Source organism: Trichechus manatus, unplaced genomic scaffold (genome assembly GCF_000243295.1).
Source record: "Trichechus manatus latirostris isolate Lorelei unplaced genomic scaffold, TriManLat1.0 scaffold00138, whole genome shotgun sequence".
NCBI lineage: Eukaryota > Metazoa > Chordata > Mammalia > Sirenia > Trichechidae > Trichechus > Trichechus manatus.
In genome coordinates, this window is record NW_004444074.1 from 2,458,511 (window position 1) to 2,470,853 (window position 12,343).

The 12,343-nt window shown below is 52.6% G+C and overlaps 1 protein-coding gene across 1 annotated transcript in view; it reads right to left on the reverse strand.

Annotated features, from left to right (window-relative positions):
* KSR1 (kinase suppressor of ras 1) overlaps positions 1–12,343 on the reverse strand; it is a 165,919-nt gene that overhangs the window by 11,798 nt on the left and 141,778 nt on the right. The window contains exons 8-15 of the mRNA XM_004385386.2: positions 11,619–11,680; positions 11,409–11,515; positions 9,197–9,365; positions 7,246–7,287; positions 4,705–4,759; positions 3,849–3,897; positions 2,439–2,818; positions 207–303 (exon numbers count right to left, since the gene is read on the reverse strand). Of these exons, the coding sequence (XP_004385443.1) occupies positions 207–303; positions 2,439–2,818; positions 3,849–3,897; positions 4,705–4,759; positions 7,246–7,287; positions 9,197–9,365; positions 11,409–11,515; positions 11,619–11,680 (961 nt within the window). The remainder of the gene's footprint in view (positions 1–206; positions 304–2,438; positions 2,819–3,848; positions 3,898–4,704; positions 4,760–7,245; positions 7,288–9,196; positions 9,366–11,408; positions 11,516–11,618; positions 11,681–12,343) is intronic.

Below are 12,343 nucleotides of genomic sequence, written 5' to 3' on the forward strand. Positions count from 1 at the left end.
CCTCCCCAAACAAATTCCAAACAGCTCCCTGCTCCAAGTACAAGAGACAGGGACAAAGAGAACAAGACAGGGTCCCACCCTCGAGAAGCCCTGGCTGGAAGGGGAGGCAGGGCATGGGCAGACAGGGCAGAGGGATGACCAGGAGCTCGGGGACAGCCTGGAAGCCCACCCCTACCCCCACTCCAGCATCCAGAAGCTCCTTTTACCTTGATGATCTCTTGAGCAATCTGCCTCGTCTTGTTGATGTCTAAGGACGTCTTGGGGTCCCTGACAAATGAGTGCAACGTCCGCCCTTTGCAGAAGCTGTCGAGAGTGGTAGGAGTCAGTCATGGGTTTGGGGCCACACAGCCTAACCTGACCCTTACGGGAGCCCAGGAGGAGTCCATGGGAAGCACTGTCACCACATGCCTCTGGGGGCTCTCTCTGTCCCCCACAACTGTGAGCTCCAGAATCATCCTTCTTTTTTTTAAATGTTATTGTGCTTTAGGTGAAAGATTATGGCGCAAATTAGTTTCTCATTCAAAAATTTATACACAAACTGTTTTGTGACATTGGTTGCAACCCCCACAATGTGTCAGCACTCTCTCCCTTTCCATCCCAGGTTCCCCGTGTCCATTCATCCAGTTTTCCTGTCCCTTCCTGCCTTCTTATCGTTGCTTGTGGGCAGGCGTTGCCCATTTGGTCTTGTGTACTTGACTGAATTAAGCAGCCATTCCTCATGTGTGTTACTGTTTGTTTTATAGGCCTGTCTAATCTTTAGCTGAAAGGTGGACTTCAGGAGTGGTTGCAGTTCCGAGTCAGCAGGGTGTCTGGTTGCCATAGTCTCGGGAGTTCCTCCAGTCTCTGTCAGACCAGTTAAGTCTGGTGTAGAATCCTCATTCTTAACTGAGTGTGACATCCAATCCTTCTGAATGGCTGAATGTGCGTAAACACACATGTATACACACCCCATCCCTAGACCCAGGACCTGCCCATCCTGGAACAAGAAACTTAATGCATCAAAGATCCTGGCAATGGGGTCTTAAAAGCTTGCAAGTGGCCATCCAAGGTACAACAATTGGTCTCTATTTGCCTGGAGCAACAGAGGAAGAATTAAGAATAGAAGGAGGAAATGGAATGCATGCCTAATTTCTTCTATGAACAAATGTCTCTTTTGCCATGAGACCAGAAGAACTGGATGGTGCCCAGCTACCATTACTAAACATTTTGATCAAAGATTATATAGAAGAATCAATGTCACTGAATTGTACATGTAGAAACTGTTGAACTGGTGTATGTTTTGCTTGCGTATATTTTCAACAACAACAATATCCAAACAAAAAAAAGATTCTACAGAGGAAGCCTGATAAAAAGGGAGAAAAATGCAGAATTGAATTCCAAATTCTCATGGAATCTAGACTTTTGGGAGCCACCGAGGCTGGACAAATCCCCGCAACTGTTACCCTGAGATAATCTTTAAACCTTAAACCAAAAATATCCCCTGAAGTCTTCTTTAAACCAAACAACAGGTTAGCTTATTTAGTAGAGAACGTTTGCCTTGAACATCGTGCTCTTTTGAAGAACTACCTATAACGGGATCAAATTGACAGCAGCAACTCAAACGGTCTGATAGGAAGCTTACGGGGGCAATGAGTTCATGTTAATGGGGGAGGAACAATTCAGAAGTGAGAAAGGATGGCTGCACAAGTTGAAGAATGCAATCAATGTCACTGTATTGTACCTACAGAAATTGTTGAATTGGTGTATGTTTTGCTGTGTATACTTTCAACAGCAGTAAAAAAAAAAATTACCCACCCCGCCCCCCAAAAAAAACTCCTGGCAATTCAGAGCAGCTCATCCTCAGTGGGTCCAAGGCAGGAACACAGCCACAAAGCCCTGAGGGGGAGGCACTTGGCCTTTTAGGGCTATAACCAGGCACATTGGGACTCTTGAGTGCACTGTGATGATTCTCATTGTTTTTATTTATTTATTTTTATTACTGGATTTCTATTGCAATAAATGTGTGTGCAAAGAGGAGGAAGAAGGTGGGTGGGATGGCTGTCAGAAACATCAGAGCAATTACTGAGAAAGGGGTTCATGTTTTGGGGTCTCCACCTACATCCACTCCTAAAACCAGGGGTGAGGAAGGGCCCAGAGAGAATGTGTGGTTCACTCCCCTGTTCCAGGGAGAAGTTGACCTAAACCATCAAACAAAGGGAATTTTTTTAGGGAAGTCTCCAGGAGATCAGATTCTTAGAGCCTCAGGGACTTTGAGAGGCAGGGTGAGGGCCTGGAAGATTGGTTGATGGTCTCCTTGTCTGTGCTGCATTTCTCCTCAGCTTATTCTAGAACACGCTAAATTTTGTTATTGTTGTTAATGAATATTTTGTGTCCACAAAAACAACAGGGCTTCCAGGAACGGGGAAGGCTGGGCCCGAGTGAGGGTGGGGCCAGGTTACCTAGTGATGATGGCCAAGTGGGGAGGGTTCATGCAGGCCCCCATGAAGAGCACCACGTTCTCGTGCCGCGTTTGCCGATAGTTCATCACCTCCTTCTTGAACAGTTTCAGGTGGTCCTGGTTGTTGCCATCCATCTCCAGCAGGCGGATGGCCACCTCGCCGTGCCAGCGGCCACGGTGCACCCGGCCCCAGCGGCCCTGCTCAATGGGCTCCCCCAGCTCCACCTGCTCGAAGGGGATGTCCCACTCCTGCAAGTACACGCTGGTCTGGCTGGCCTTGCGTGAGATGGGGCCTCGCCAGGTCCGGCGGGCGCTCGGCAGGTCGTCTACCTCGTCCTCGTCATCTTCCACCTCGGACTTGCCAGCCTCCGGCTCCTCGGCCTGAAAGGAAAGGAGAAAAAAATAGGCAGGGGCAGCAGATCTGGGCTCAGTCAACTTCTCTTCCCTCTTCCAGAGCCCCAAGCAGGTAAGAGGGAAAAAAAGGCCTGGGATTCTAGTTGCAGCTCTGCACTGGCTTGCTATGGATAGTTGGCAGGTTGCTTAACCTCTCTGGACCTCAACCTCCTCATCCACAAAATACAGTGGTTGTCCATAAGGTCTTTTGTCCCGCTAACTTTTCCAAGCTCTACCTATGAGCAATTTCTAATCACCAGAGAAGAATGTTTACATCCCTGGCATAGAAGAATTTAGCCACATTCATCCTTTCTGGGTACTCCTTTGTCTAAATACAGAGGTCTTGACTCTCCCTGGGCAGGAGCCAATCTGTCTGTTAACATTCCCTAAGCTATACTTCACTGCCGGGAGCCAGGCTCAGTTAACACTTTTACTCAAGGCTCAAGACAGTGTTTCTCAATCCTCACTAGGAATCAGAATCATCTGAGGAGTCTTAAAAAAATACAGATGCCTGGCCCCATCCCAGACTGGGTGAATTAAAATCTCCCAGGCTGGGGCCCAGAAACCCTGGTGGTGTAGTGGTTAAGAGTTCGGCTGCTAACCAAAAGGTCAGCAGTTTGAATCCACCAGGAGCTCCTTGGAAACCCCTATGGGGCAGTTCCACCCTGTCCTATAGGGTCACTATGAGTCGGAATCGACTCAACAGCAATGGGTACGGGGTATGGGTAGGCTGGGGCCCAGGCCTCTGGGCTGTGACAGGATTAAAAACCATTAGAATTAAGAGCCTGCTTTTGTTAGCTGCAAAAACAGAAAAGCAAAAAGAAGTTGGTCTCATTGCTTCCTTTATCATTCTTCCCTGCCATGCACACCTGCCTACAACTGCTGCAGTGAGCGCCTGGGGCGGTCCTTGCCAAGGCCCAGCACCCACCCACTCCCCAGGCTCTGCATGTTCTGAGATGAGGAGAGAAGAGTAGCAGAGAGGGACTGTCTACTGCTCGTGTGTGTCACCCTTACTCACCTCTGCTTCATGATCCTCCAACACGTCTGCTTTTGGCTGGTCGTTGAGCCTAAGGGTGAAATAGGGTTTGTCAAGGAGACGCTGAGGGTGAGCCACTCTCCTCTCAGCTGGGACTCCCTGTGTGAGGCCTGGGACAAATGGCACCAGGCCTGGATCTTACTTTGACCCACTTGGCCGTGGGAAAGACAGTGTGAATGCAGGAAGCAGGAGGTGAAGGACCAGATCCTGCCACTTTCCTTCTCCAGGCCTCCGCCTTCTCCAGACTAGAGGAGGTGGGGGCTGTGGGGGAGGGGGAGGAGGCAGTAGCCACCAAGCCCCTTTCAAATCTGACACCATGGTACAGGGACTCTAAGCACACACACAGGACTTGAAATCTGACAGGCTTGCTTTTGAGAACAGACTTTGTCATTTCCTAGCTGTGTGACACTGTGCAGCTTCTCAACCTCTCTGAGCTGCTTCCTCATCCGTAAGTTGAGGATGATGTCTACTTCAACACCTGCCTCACCAGCCTGAGGACTCTAAGAGGCACTTGAGTCAAGTGCTCAGCACAGCCTGACACAGAGAAAAGGCTCAATAAATGGGAGCTTTTCTTAGTAGGAGTCTGGCTCTGGCAGCACTTTGCCCACCCTCCCTCCTGAGTCATAAGAGGCTCCAGTTCCACATGCAGCCCCACCCTGGGCTGACAGGGGGCAAATATTTTCTGGCTGAGGTCACTGTCCCGAAGGTGAGTGAGCGTAAGTAGCTCTCCATCTGGCTGGCCAGATGCACGCGGGAGATTTAAAGGTGGGAGGTCAGGGGTGGGTCCTGTCTTAATGAGTCCCACGGCAGAGAAGGGAACATGGTGAGGGGCACCTACTGGGGACTGTCTGCTGCATCAGCGGGCGGCGCTGCCGGCGGGAAGGCCGAAATGTCTGGGGAAACAAAACACAAATGCAAAGCATGAGACCACTTTCCCACTCCCCTCGAAGGACAGGGTGCTTCAAGTCCAGCACCCACAGGGACCTGGGGACAGGGTGGCACGCACGTCTCCAGGCCACCTCTGCTAGGACCACCTTGTGCCTTTCTCGAAAACATGGCATGGCCTTGGCCTTTCAAGGAGCTGGCTTTGCCCGTGCAGCTGTCCCAGGAAGGGACCCCAGCTAGGCAAGGCGGTTGAGACGCCCCCTCAGTTAGCTCCCTTCCCCTGTGGCCAAACTGCCCTGTACCAGCGAGTGGTAAAAACAAACTGAGTTTTTATTCACTAGACATGTGGGCCAGGCCCTCCTTCTCTGCGAAGGGTCGCCCTGTCTGGAGGCAGGGGCTGGTTGCAACAGCTCTTGAAAGTAGCGAGCCTCCTTCACCAGAGGGCTTAGGCCAGCCGAGGCTGAAGGCAGGGCCCACGGGTGGCTCGTTAGCGCCACCTGGTGTCCGGCACAGCTGCTGGGAATTTCCGGTCAGTGGCCCAAGCCCTCTCAGCTTCGCGGTTGGGCCTTTGTAGCAGCTCTCACTGGGGAGGAAGAAACAAAACAGTCTACACATCAGGGAGCCCAAGACTGGGCAGCAGGCGCTGCCCCCTGGTTTTAGCGCCGATGTCCCATGTTCCAGGAATACCAGAATGGATGGTCATCCCAGTGCAAAACCAAAGTGCTGTAGGCGAAACCCTCCATCATGGCTGCTTTTGCTGCCTGGTTCTCTGTTCACTCCCTTCCCCTCCAGTCCTGCTCAGGGCGGCTGGCAGCCCCAGGCTGGCCTGGGCCCCTCACTCCCTCCTCTTCCTTTAGCAAAAAGAGAGGGACTGAAGGTATCTGTGGCTCAAGCTCTGAGGCCTCTCCTCTGCATTCTAGGACCAAGACCCTCCTCCCCTAGCCACCAAACCTCCCTCAACCCACCCTTTGGGGCGTTCTCCAAGGCTGCCTCTGAAGGTCATCTGAACCAGAGGTTCCAAACATCTCTGGGACCTCGTAGACTGAGAACCTGATGGAGCTGTGGACTTTCTTATCAGGGAAATGCACACATGTGCCCAGCATCCTCTGCACAATTTCTAGGGGATCCCAGACCCTAGATGCCTCTGTTAAGACCCCCGCACACCCCAACACCAGTACATCCTGCCCGCAGACTACCAGGGCCAGTCTGGCATTTCTACCCACTTAATGCTGCTCAAATAAGATAAACATATGCGTGCAGGGGGCAGGGTAAATAGGAGGCAGCGGGGTTGGGAGGCTGGGGGTTTAGGGAGAAACAGAATTCCAAGTGGGAAGGCAAAACCTCTCTGACGCCTTATGTTTCCTTAAAAGTTGAGAGAGTATTTTGCATTATGCTCCAAAATTTGTCTATGCTGTTTTAATAGAAATGCACCCCCACCCCTCGACATACATTCTGGAAGAAGAGACATGCTTTCCTCGTGCTTTTGGGTACTCCCTGCACACCATCCTGGAGACAGAAACCAGGGAGGCTCTTAGAGGGGGAATTTCAGCAAAAACAGGTGTGAAACCAGAGAGGCAGCTCAGCTATTCGCAGGAGGCTCTGATGGGCAGGTCCCAGGCCCCTGACCTCTGCCAGCCTGCATCCGCCTGGTCATAGCAGTATGCGTGGTCCTGCAAAGACTTATAAATGCTCCATTTGATCAATGACGGAGCTGGGAGGTGGGAGAGAAGCTTGGAATAACCAAAACACTGTGACTCTGAGGAAGGCCTGTTTAATCTAGGAAAAACACTAGCTACAGACTTCACTGTCTGAAACACAGAACCGTCATCTGGCTAAAGGAAGGACTTGGAAGTTGCAGGTTACTTAACTTAATGCTCACCACCTTCAGCTAGGGAAACAAGCAGTGATCTCGTAAACTCCTTAGGGGAAGGAATGTGGTCAAATGCGATGGCTGGCACATAGTAGGTGTGCAAAAAGACTTTTGTGGAAGGGAGTCAATGAAATTATTATTTCCTTGAAACTTTCTGCAATAAGGCAGCACTTCCAATGATGGCCACCAGATGGCAGTTCGTGGCAAGGCTCAGAAAGGTGAAGCCTGCTGAACAAGTGAGGCCTGCAGACCGTTCCAGATTGGGTAGCAGCTTGTCAGTCTTTGTGTAGGGGAGGATACGGTGGCAGACGCTCATTATGGCATCAGCAAAAAGTCCTCTCCCCCATTGTGTATACCTGGTTCTAATCCTGCTTCTGCCATCTCCTGGCCGTGTGACCTTGGGCAAGTTTCTGCAGTCTCTGTGTGACAGACTAGACAGGACAGATCCTAAGGTCCCTCCCAGCAAGGCCTGCCCCTTTTCCCAGAGGGCAGTCAGCTCTCAAAATAGGTGGGTTTCAGACTCAAGCACCTGTCAGGTAGGTGTCCAGAAGGAGGGTGCCCACAAAGGCTGGACAGAAGGGGTCCCAGGACGGGGCAGTTAGTGGAACCATGCAGAGGACTCACCTGGGAAGATAAACTGCTGTCTATGATGAATGAAGTAGGCAGCTTTAAACAGAAGAGGAGGTCAGTCACACAGGCAGAACGGCAAATGCAGTGAGGGGGAGGCAGGCAGGCATGTGCTCCCCGCTCGGGAGAACGGGGCTGGTTAGGGGCTGGGGAAGCCCCACCCCACCTGCCCTGCCCCAGGTGGGCCTCGTGAGAACGAGGGCATCCACGCAGGGAGAGGGGAAAGAGCTGGGAGAAAAACGGCACTGGGAGGAGCCCCCAGGAGCCAAGGGGCTTGCCTTGGGGGATGAGGGATGGGGGCTGCCTGGCTGCAGAGCCCTGGCCCATCCCAGCCACCTCCCAGGCCCACTTCTCTATGAAGCCAGGAGGGCAAAATACAATGGTGGGGGGAGTGACTGTGAAAAAGTTGAACAGCGCTGTGTGCCAGCCAGCCCCAACTGCACCACCCAGGGGAGCTGTGGCTTCAGCAGCTTGACCTCCCCATTCACAAAAAAAGAAAAGGATCCTCTCCCTTAGGGTGTTGAAGAAGGTGTGCTGGGGTTTTGGAATCTGATCCAGTTCCAACACTTGCTAGGCTTTGGGACCTGGGGAAGTTAGCCAACCTCTGCCAGCCTCGTTGTAAAGTGGGGACATAAATGGGTTTCTCCTTGAAGATAAACTGAAATGCTCCCATACATTGCATGGGACAATACAGAACAGGCTGAGTTCTTTCCCAAGAATCAGGCCAGCCTACCCGGCCCCTGGGGGAGTTGGAGGTTCGGCCATGACCCGCCCTTTCTGGTGGAGAGAGTGAGGCTCTGTGTGGGGGACAATGAGGTCATAGCCTGGGGACATGAGGGAAAGCTGAGAGGGTCTGGCTGACATGGCAATAAGGACTTTTTTGGTGGCTGTTGTTTTTTAAAAAGGCCCTTCCTTTTAGAAAACCCAAACTAGGAGGTTTAGCAAAAGGCATGGTTCCAAAGCATAATAATGACAGAGCAGAACTACAGAGGAGGTTAATCAAATGGGCCATCAGTGGCAGGGAGGGGAGGGAGGGTGTTAATGTCCAGAGACAGCCAGCCATGGGTGGTTAAGGCAAAGGGACAGGCAAAGAGAAAACATTCCTACAGTATCTTGACCCCCCCAAAGAAGTCCCTGGAATCCTGGTAAGGTGGGCCCAGAAACGCCACCAGCCTGCAGGTGGGGGCCCCTGCACAGGAAGAGCCACTGTCTTCCTGGGACTGGAGCTTCAGGGACAGGTGAGGGGTGGCAGCCTGGCCTGGACCCCCTGGCTGGAGATCCTGGCCCTCTCCCTACAGACCCCAGGGCAACGAGGGCTGTGGGTAGAGACTGGCTTCAGGTCCTGCCCACGGGCACTCCTGTGTGGGCCTGAGTGCCCTAATCTACACAACAGGATAATGATCCCCACGTCACATGGTGTCCTTGTTTAGAGAAGAGGGAACAAAAACTCCCTTTAGTAGCTTGCCCAGATCACAAAGCGGGTAAGCGACGGGGCCTCAGATTCCCTCTCCTGGGTATGCCCCCCAGGTCCACAAGCTGCCAGCCATGCCTCCTGGGGACTCAGCCGCCAGCCCCGAGTGAGGGGCCATGCCTAGGAGAAGCCAGGGGGCATGTGGGGATTACGTCAAGGCTCCAGGCTTTCTGTCAGGTGGATTTGGGTTTGATCCTGGCTCTGCTGCTTACCGGCTGTATAGCTCTGGGCAAGCCACTTCCTCTCTCTGAACCTCAGTGTCCTCATCTGTAAAGTGGGCATAACAACAGCATTTTCCTCAGAGCTGCTATTTTAAACAGTACTTAAGTGCTCGGCACAAGACCTGGCTCACACCAAGTGTTTCGTACACATCAGCTCTTAGTGGTGGCAGTGTTTGATCTTGAGCCTGCTGGGGTCTGCTGAGAGGGGCATCTGATCGCATCCCTGAGGGCCTGGAAAATCCCAGAGGTGTGGTACCTGGGAAGTTGAACCTGCTGTCCCGCTGACCAGGTGAGGGGTTGGGGGGTGTGGTGGCACTGGATGGGTTGGAAGACATCGGGAAAGGCGCCGGCGAGGAGGGTGTGGAGGACGTGGTCGAGGACGGGTTGCTGCTGGAGTCCAGGTGGTTCATGGCCGGAGAGTGCTCCTGCAGGACCAAAGAAGCCCAGAAGTGGGCAGGGGCCATCACTGCCCTGCCCAGCTGCCCCCAACGCTCCTACACCCACTGCCAACACCCTCCCAGCCTCTGTTTCCCCATCTGAATACAAAGAGGTCAGGCCAGGGATCCTTAGGGTCCTGCCTTCCAGCTTCAACATCTTATGGGTCTAATATTTGAGGGAATCTTCCACTTGGCTGCTAACTCAAAGGTCGGAAGTTTGAATTCACCCAGAGGTGCCTTGAAAGAAAGTCCTGGCAATCTACTTCCAAAACATCAGCCATTTAAAACCCTACGGAGCACAGTTCTACTCTGACACGCACGGGGTTGCCATGAGTCAGAGTTGACAAGCCAGCAACTTTTTTTTCACTATTTGAGGGAGGGATGACACACAGAAACCTCGACACTCATCCCCTAGAGGACTCCTGCTCATCTTTCCTAGCTCAGTTCAAACACCCTTTCCTCCCAGAAGCTGGGACCAGGCGCGTCCTCCTTATCCTCCTGTACCTCCTAGTACTTATAGGTCAAAGCTTGCACTTTAAGTACAGTTTGTAAAGTGCAGACATCCTCGTCCTTGGGTGACTTTCTGATTCATGCCTCTTCCACTGCACTCTGTCGTGTGACAGGAACCACAGATGCTCATCACTGCACCCCAATGCCTGGCTCTGAGCTGGGCACATGGAGGGATGTTAGTGAATTAAACTCAACCGCTGACACGTGTTCATTTAGCACCTGCCATATGCCAGGCACCCTGCTGGACACGGAGACACGAGCCGAGCCAATGGCCCTTGCCTTTGTTGACTTTGTTGTCCCACGGACACTGGAGACACTAAGAGCTCACTTCCAACTGCAGAACCCCGACAGAGCTAACAGTGAGGGCTGCTGCCGGCATCATCTTGGACGAGTTAGATCTTACCATCTTTCCACTGTGCCTCCCCATTCCTGGTGGGAAGATACTAACAGAGGGAGAATGTGACAATGGCAGCGAGAGAGGCAGGAGAGAAGACAGAGGGGTCCACAGAGATGGTTGTCAGGTCTGCCGTGGCTGCCTGCCTTGTTTGACAACAAGAAGTCAGCTCTGGACTCTCCCAAAGCAGCCCGCATGGCTGCGCCTCCAGGGGCTACCTGGTGTTACTTGGCCACAGTGCCGGCCTACCTGCCCTCTCCTCTCCACCCACACTTCCAGCAAGGCCGGCCGGGGAGCAGCAGGTCATGTGCGTGCCCACTGAAGAGGCACACGCTCAGCCACACCCTTGGTCTGAGGCTGGCACACCACACCTTTACACTTGCACACCCACACTCGCACCAGCCTCTGGAGAAGCCAGCCCCCCGCTATGTGGGCACCAGGATGGAGGTCGCTGTCAGAAGCCACCAGCCCCAGAGCCTCGCGGACAGTGCACACACCAAGCTGGTATGTAGGGCCCCGGCAGGTCTGCAGACCCTCCTGGAGCACATGGGCCTTCAAGAATCTGTTTAGCTGCAGGAGACACCTATCCGCAGGAGCAGAGAAGCCTGAGCCCAGGCTATGTAAGAAATGCACATTTATGTAGGACTTCTGGGTACACCCCTGTAACGGCTGCTCAGTGGAGGCCATTTAATTGAACAATTTAAGGCATATCTGCCACACCGTGATTGAGAGTCCAGGCTCTGAGGCCAGTCACCCTGGGCCTGCCTATCGCTCGTGGGGGATCCTGTGCTCAGTTTCCTCGTCTGTAAAATGGTGCTACTATCAGGATGTGCCTAATATCAGGACCTTGTGAGGGTCAAATGGAATAATACAAGCAAAAGTTCCTGGCACATACTAAGCACTCGGGAAACGTCAGCTCAGAGGGGGAGACGGGGTGGGGGAAAGAGGGCCACACAACCACAACATGGACACAAACGCGACGTCCACTATGCTAGAGATATGATCCCTGAAGCCCACCACCTGGCTGCGAGCCCCAGACTGTGATGGCATCCTTCCTATGGACGGGAATGCAAGTGGGATTTCTCCCCAGCGGGGACACAGGCTGTGGGGCCGTGGCCCAGCGTTACCTTCTTTGTGAGTGCTTTGGGGAGGGTTCCAAAATGGGGTTCGGCTGCTCTGTCCACTGGGTTGTTGATGTCTGAAGGGACAGATTCTGTCCTCCGGAGTCTAGGTACTGTTTAAAAAGGGGGAAAAGCCATCAGCAGGGGAGAGAGCAGGCTAAGGAAAGGTTTACCCCAGATTCAGAAGGCAGAGGAGAGGAATGGTAGAAAACTCACGTGGTAGGAAGGATATTCGACAGGCGGGGGCTTCTTTTGTACACTTGTTGTGACACTTCAACCTGGCAAAGGAGGCAAGGATAGTGTCCGCAGAGCCAGGCAGGGGTTCCCAGGCACACAGGGGCCGGGGCACTGCTGAGGCAGCTCCGCGTAACTTTCACCCACAGCTGCCTCATATCCACAGTTTCTCAACCTACATTAGCTCGAAAGTGTACAACAGTCCTGACGTTACCAATAACAGCAGCTATTCGTTGAGCATTTACCATATTCCCACTTGTTTACCCATCAACGTCCATCCTCATAAGCAAACAGGCATCGATATACTTATTTTAACCTGTCCCAGGTCACATCTACCTCTCTTTTCTGAAGAAAAGGAGGCTGTCCATCACATTCAGAAAGCTTAAGACAAATCTGAACTTATAAAAAGGATGAATTAGAAGGTGACTGCATTACCAAAGGATCCAGGGGGTTCCTTTGAGTAGGCAGCCCCTACCACTAAACTCAAGCAGGGGGCCATGTGGTCAGAGGGCTCAGTACTGAACCAGGAATTGAAAGATCTGGGTTCCTGTTTGGGTTCTGACTGCTGCTGCTGAGTTTCAGTGTTCACATCCATAAAATGGGCTGACAGTCAGTGCCCATCAATCTCATATCATGTGGTATGACCAAGGTATCATCATGGGCTCTCCATATGAAAGGTATTACTTGAAAGAGAGCTGGAGTTCCCC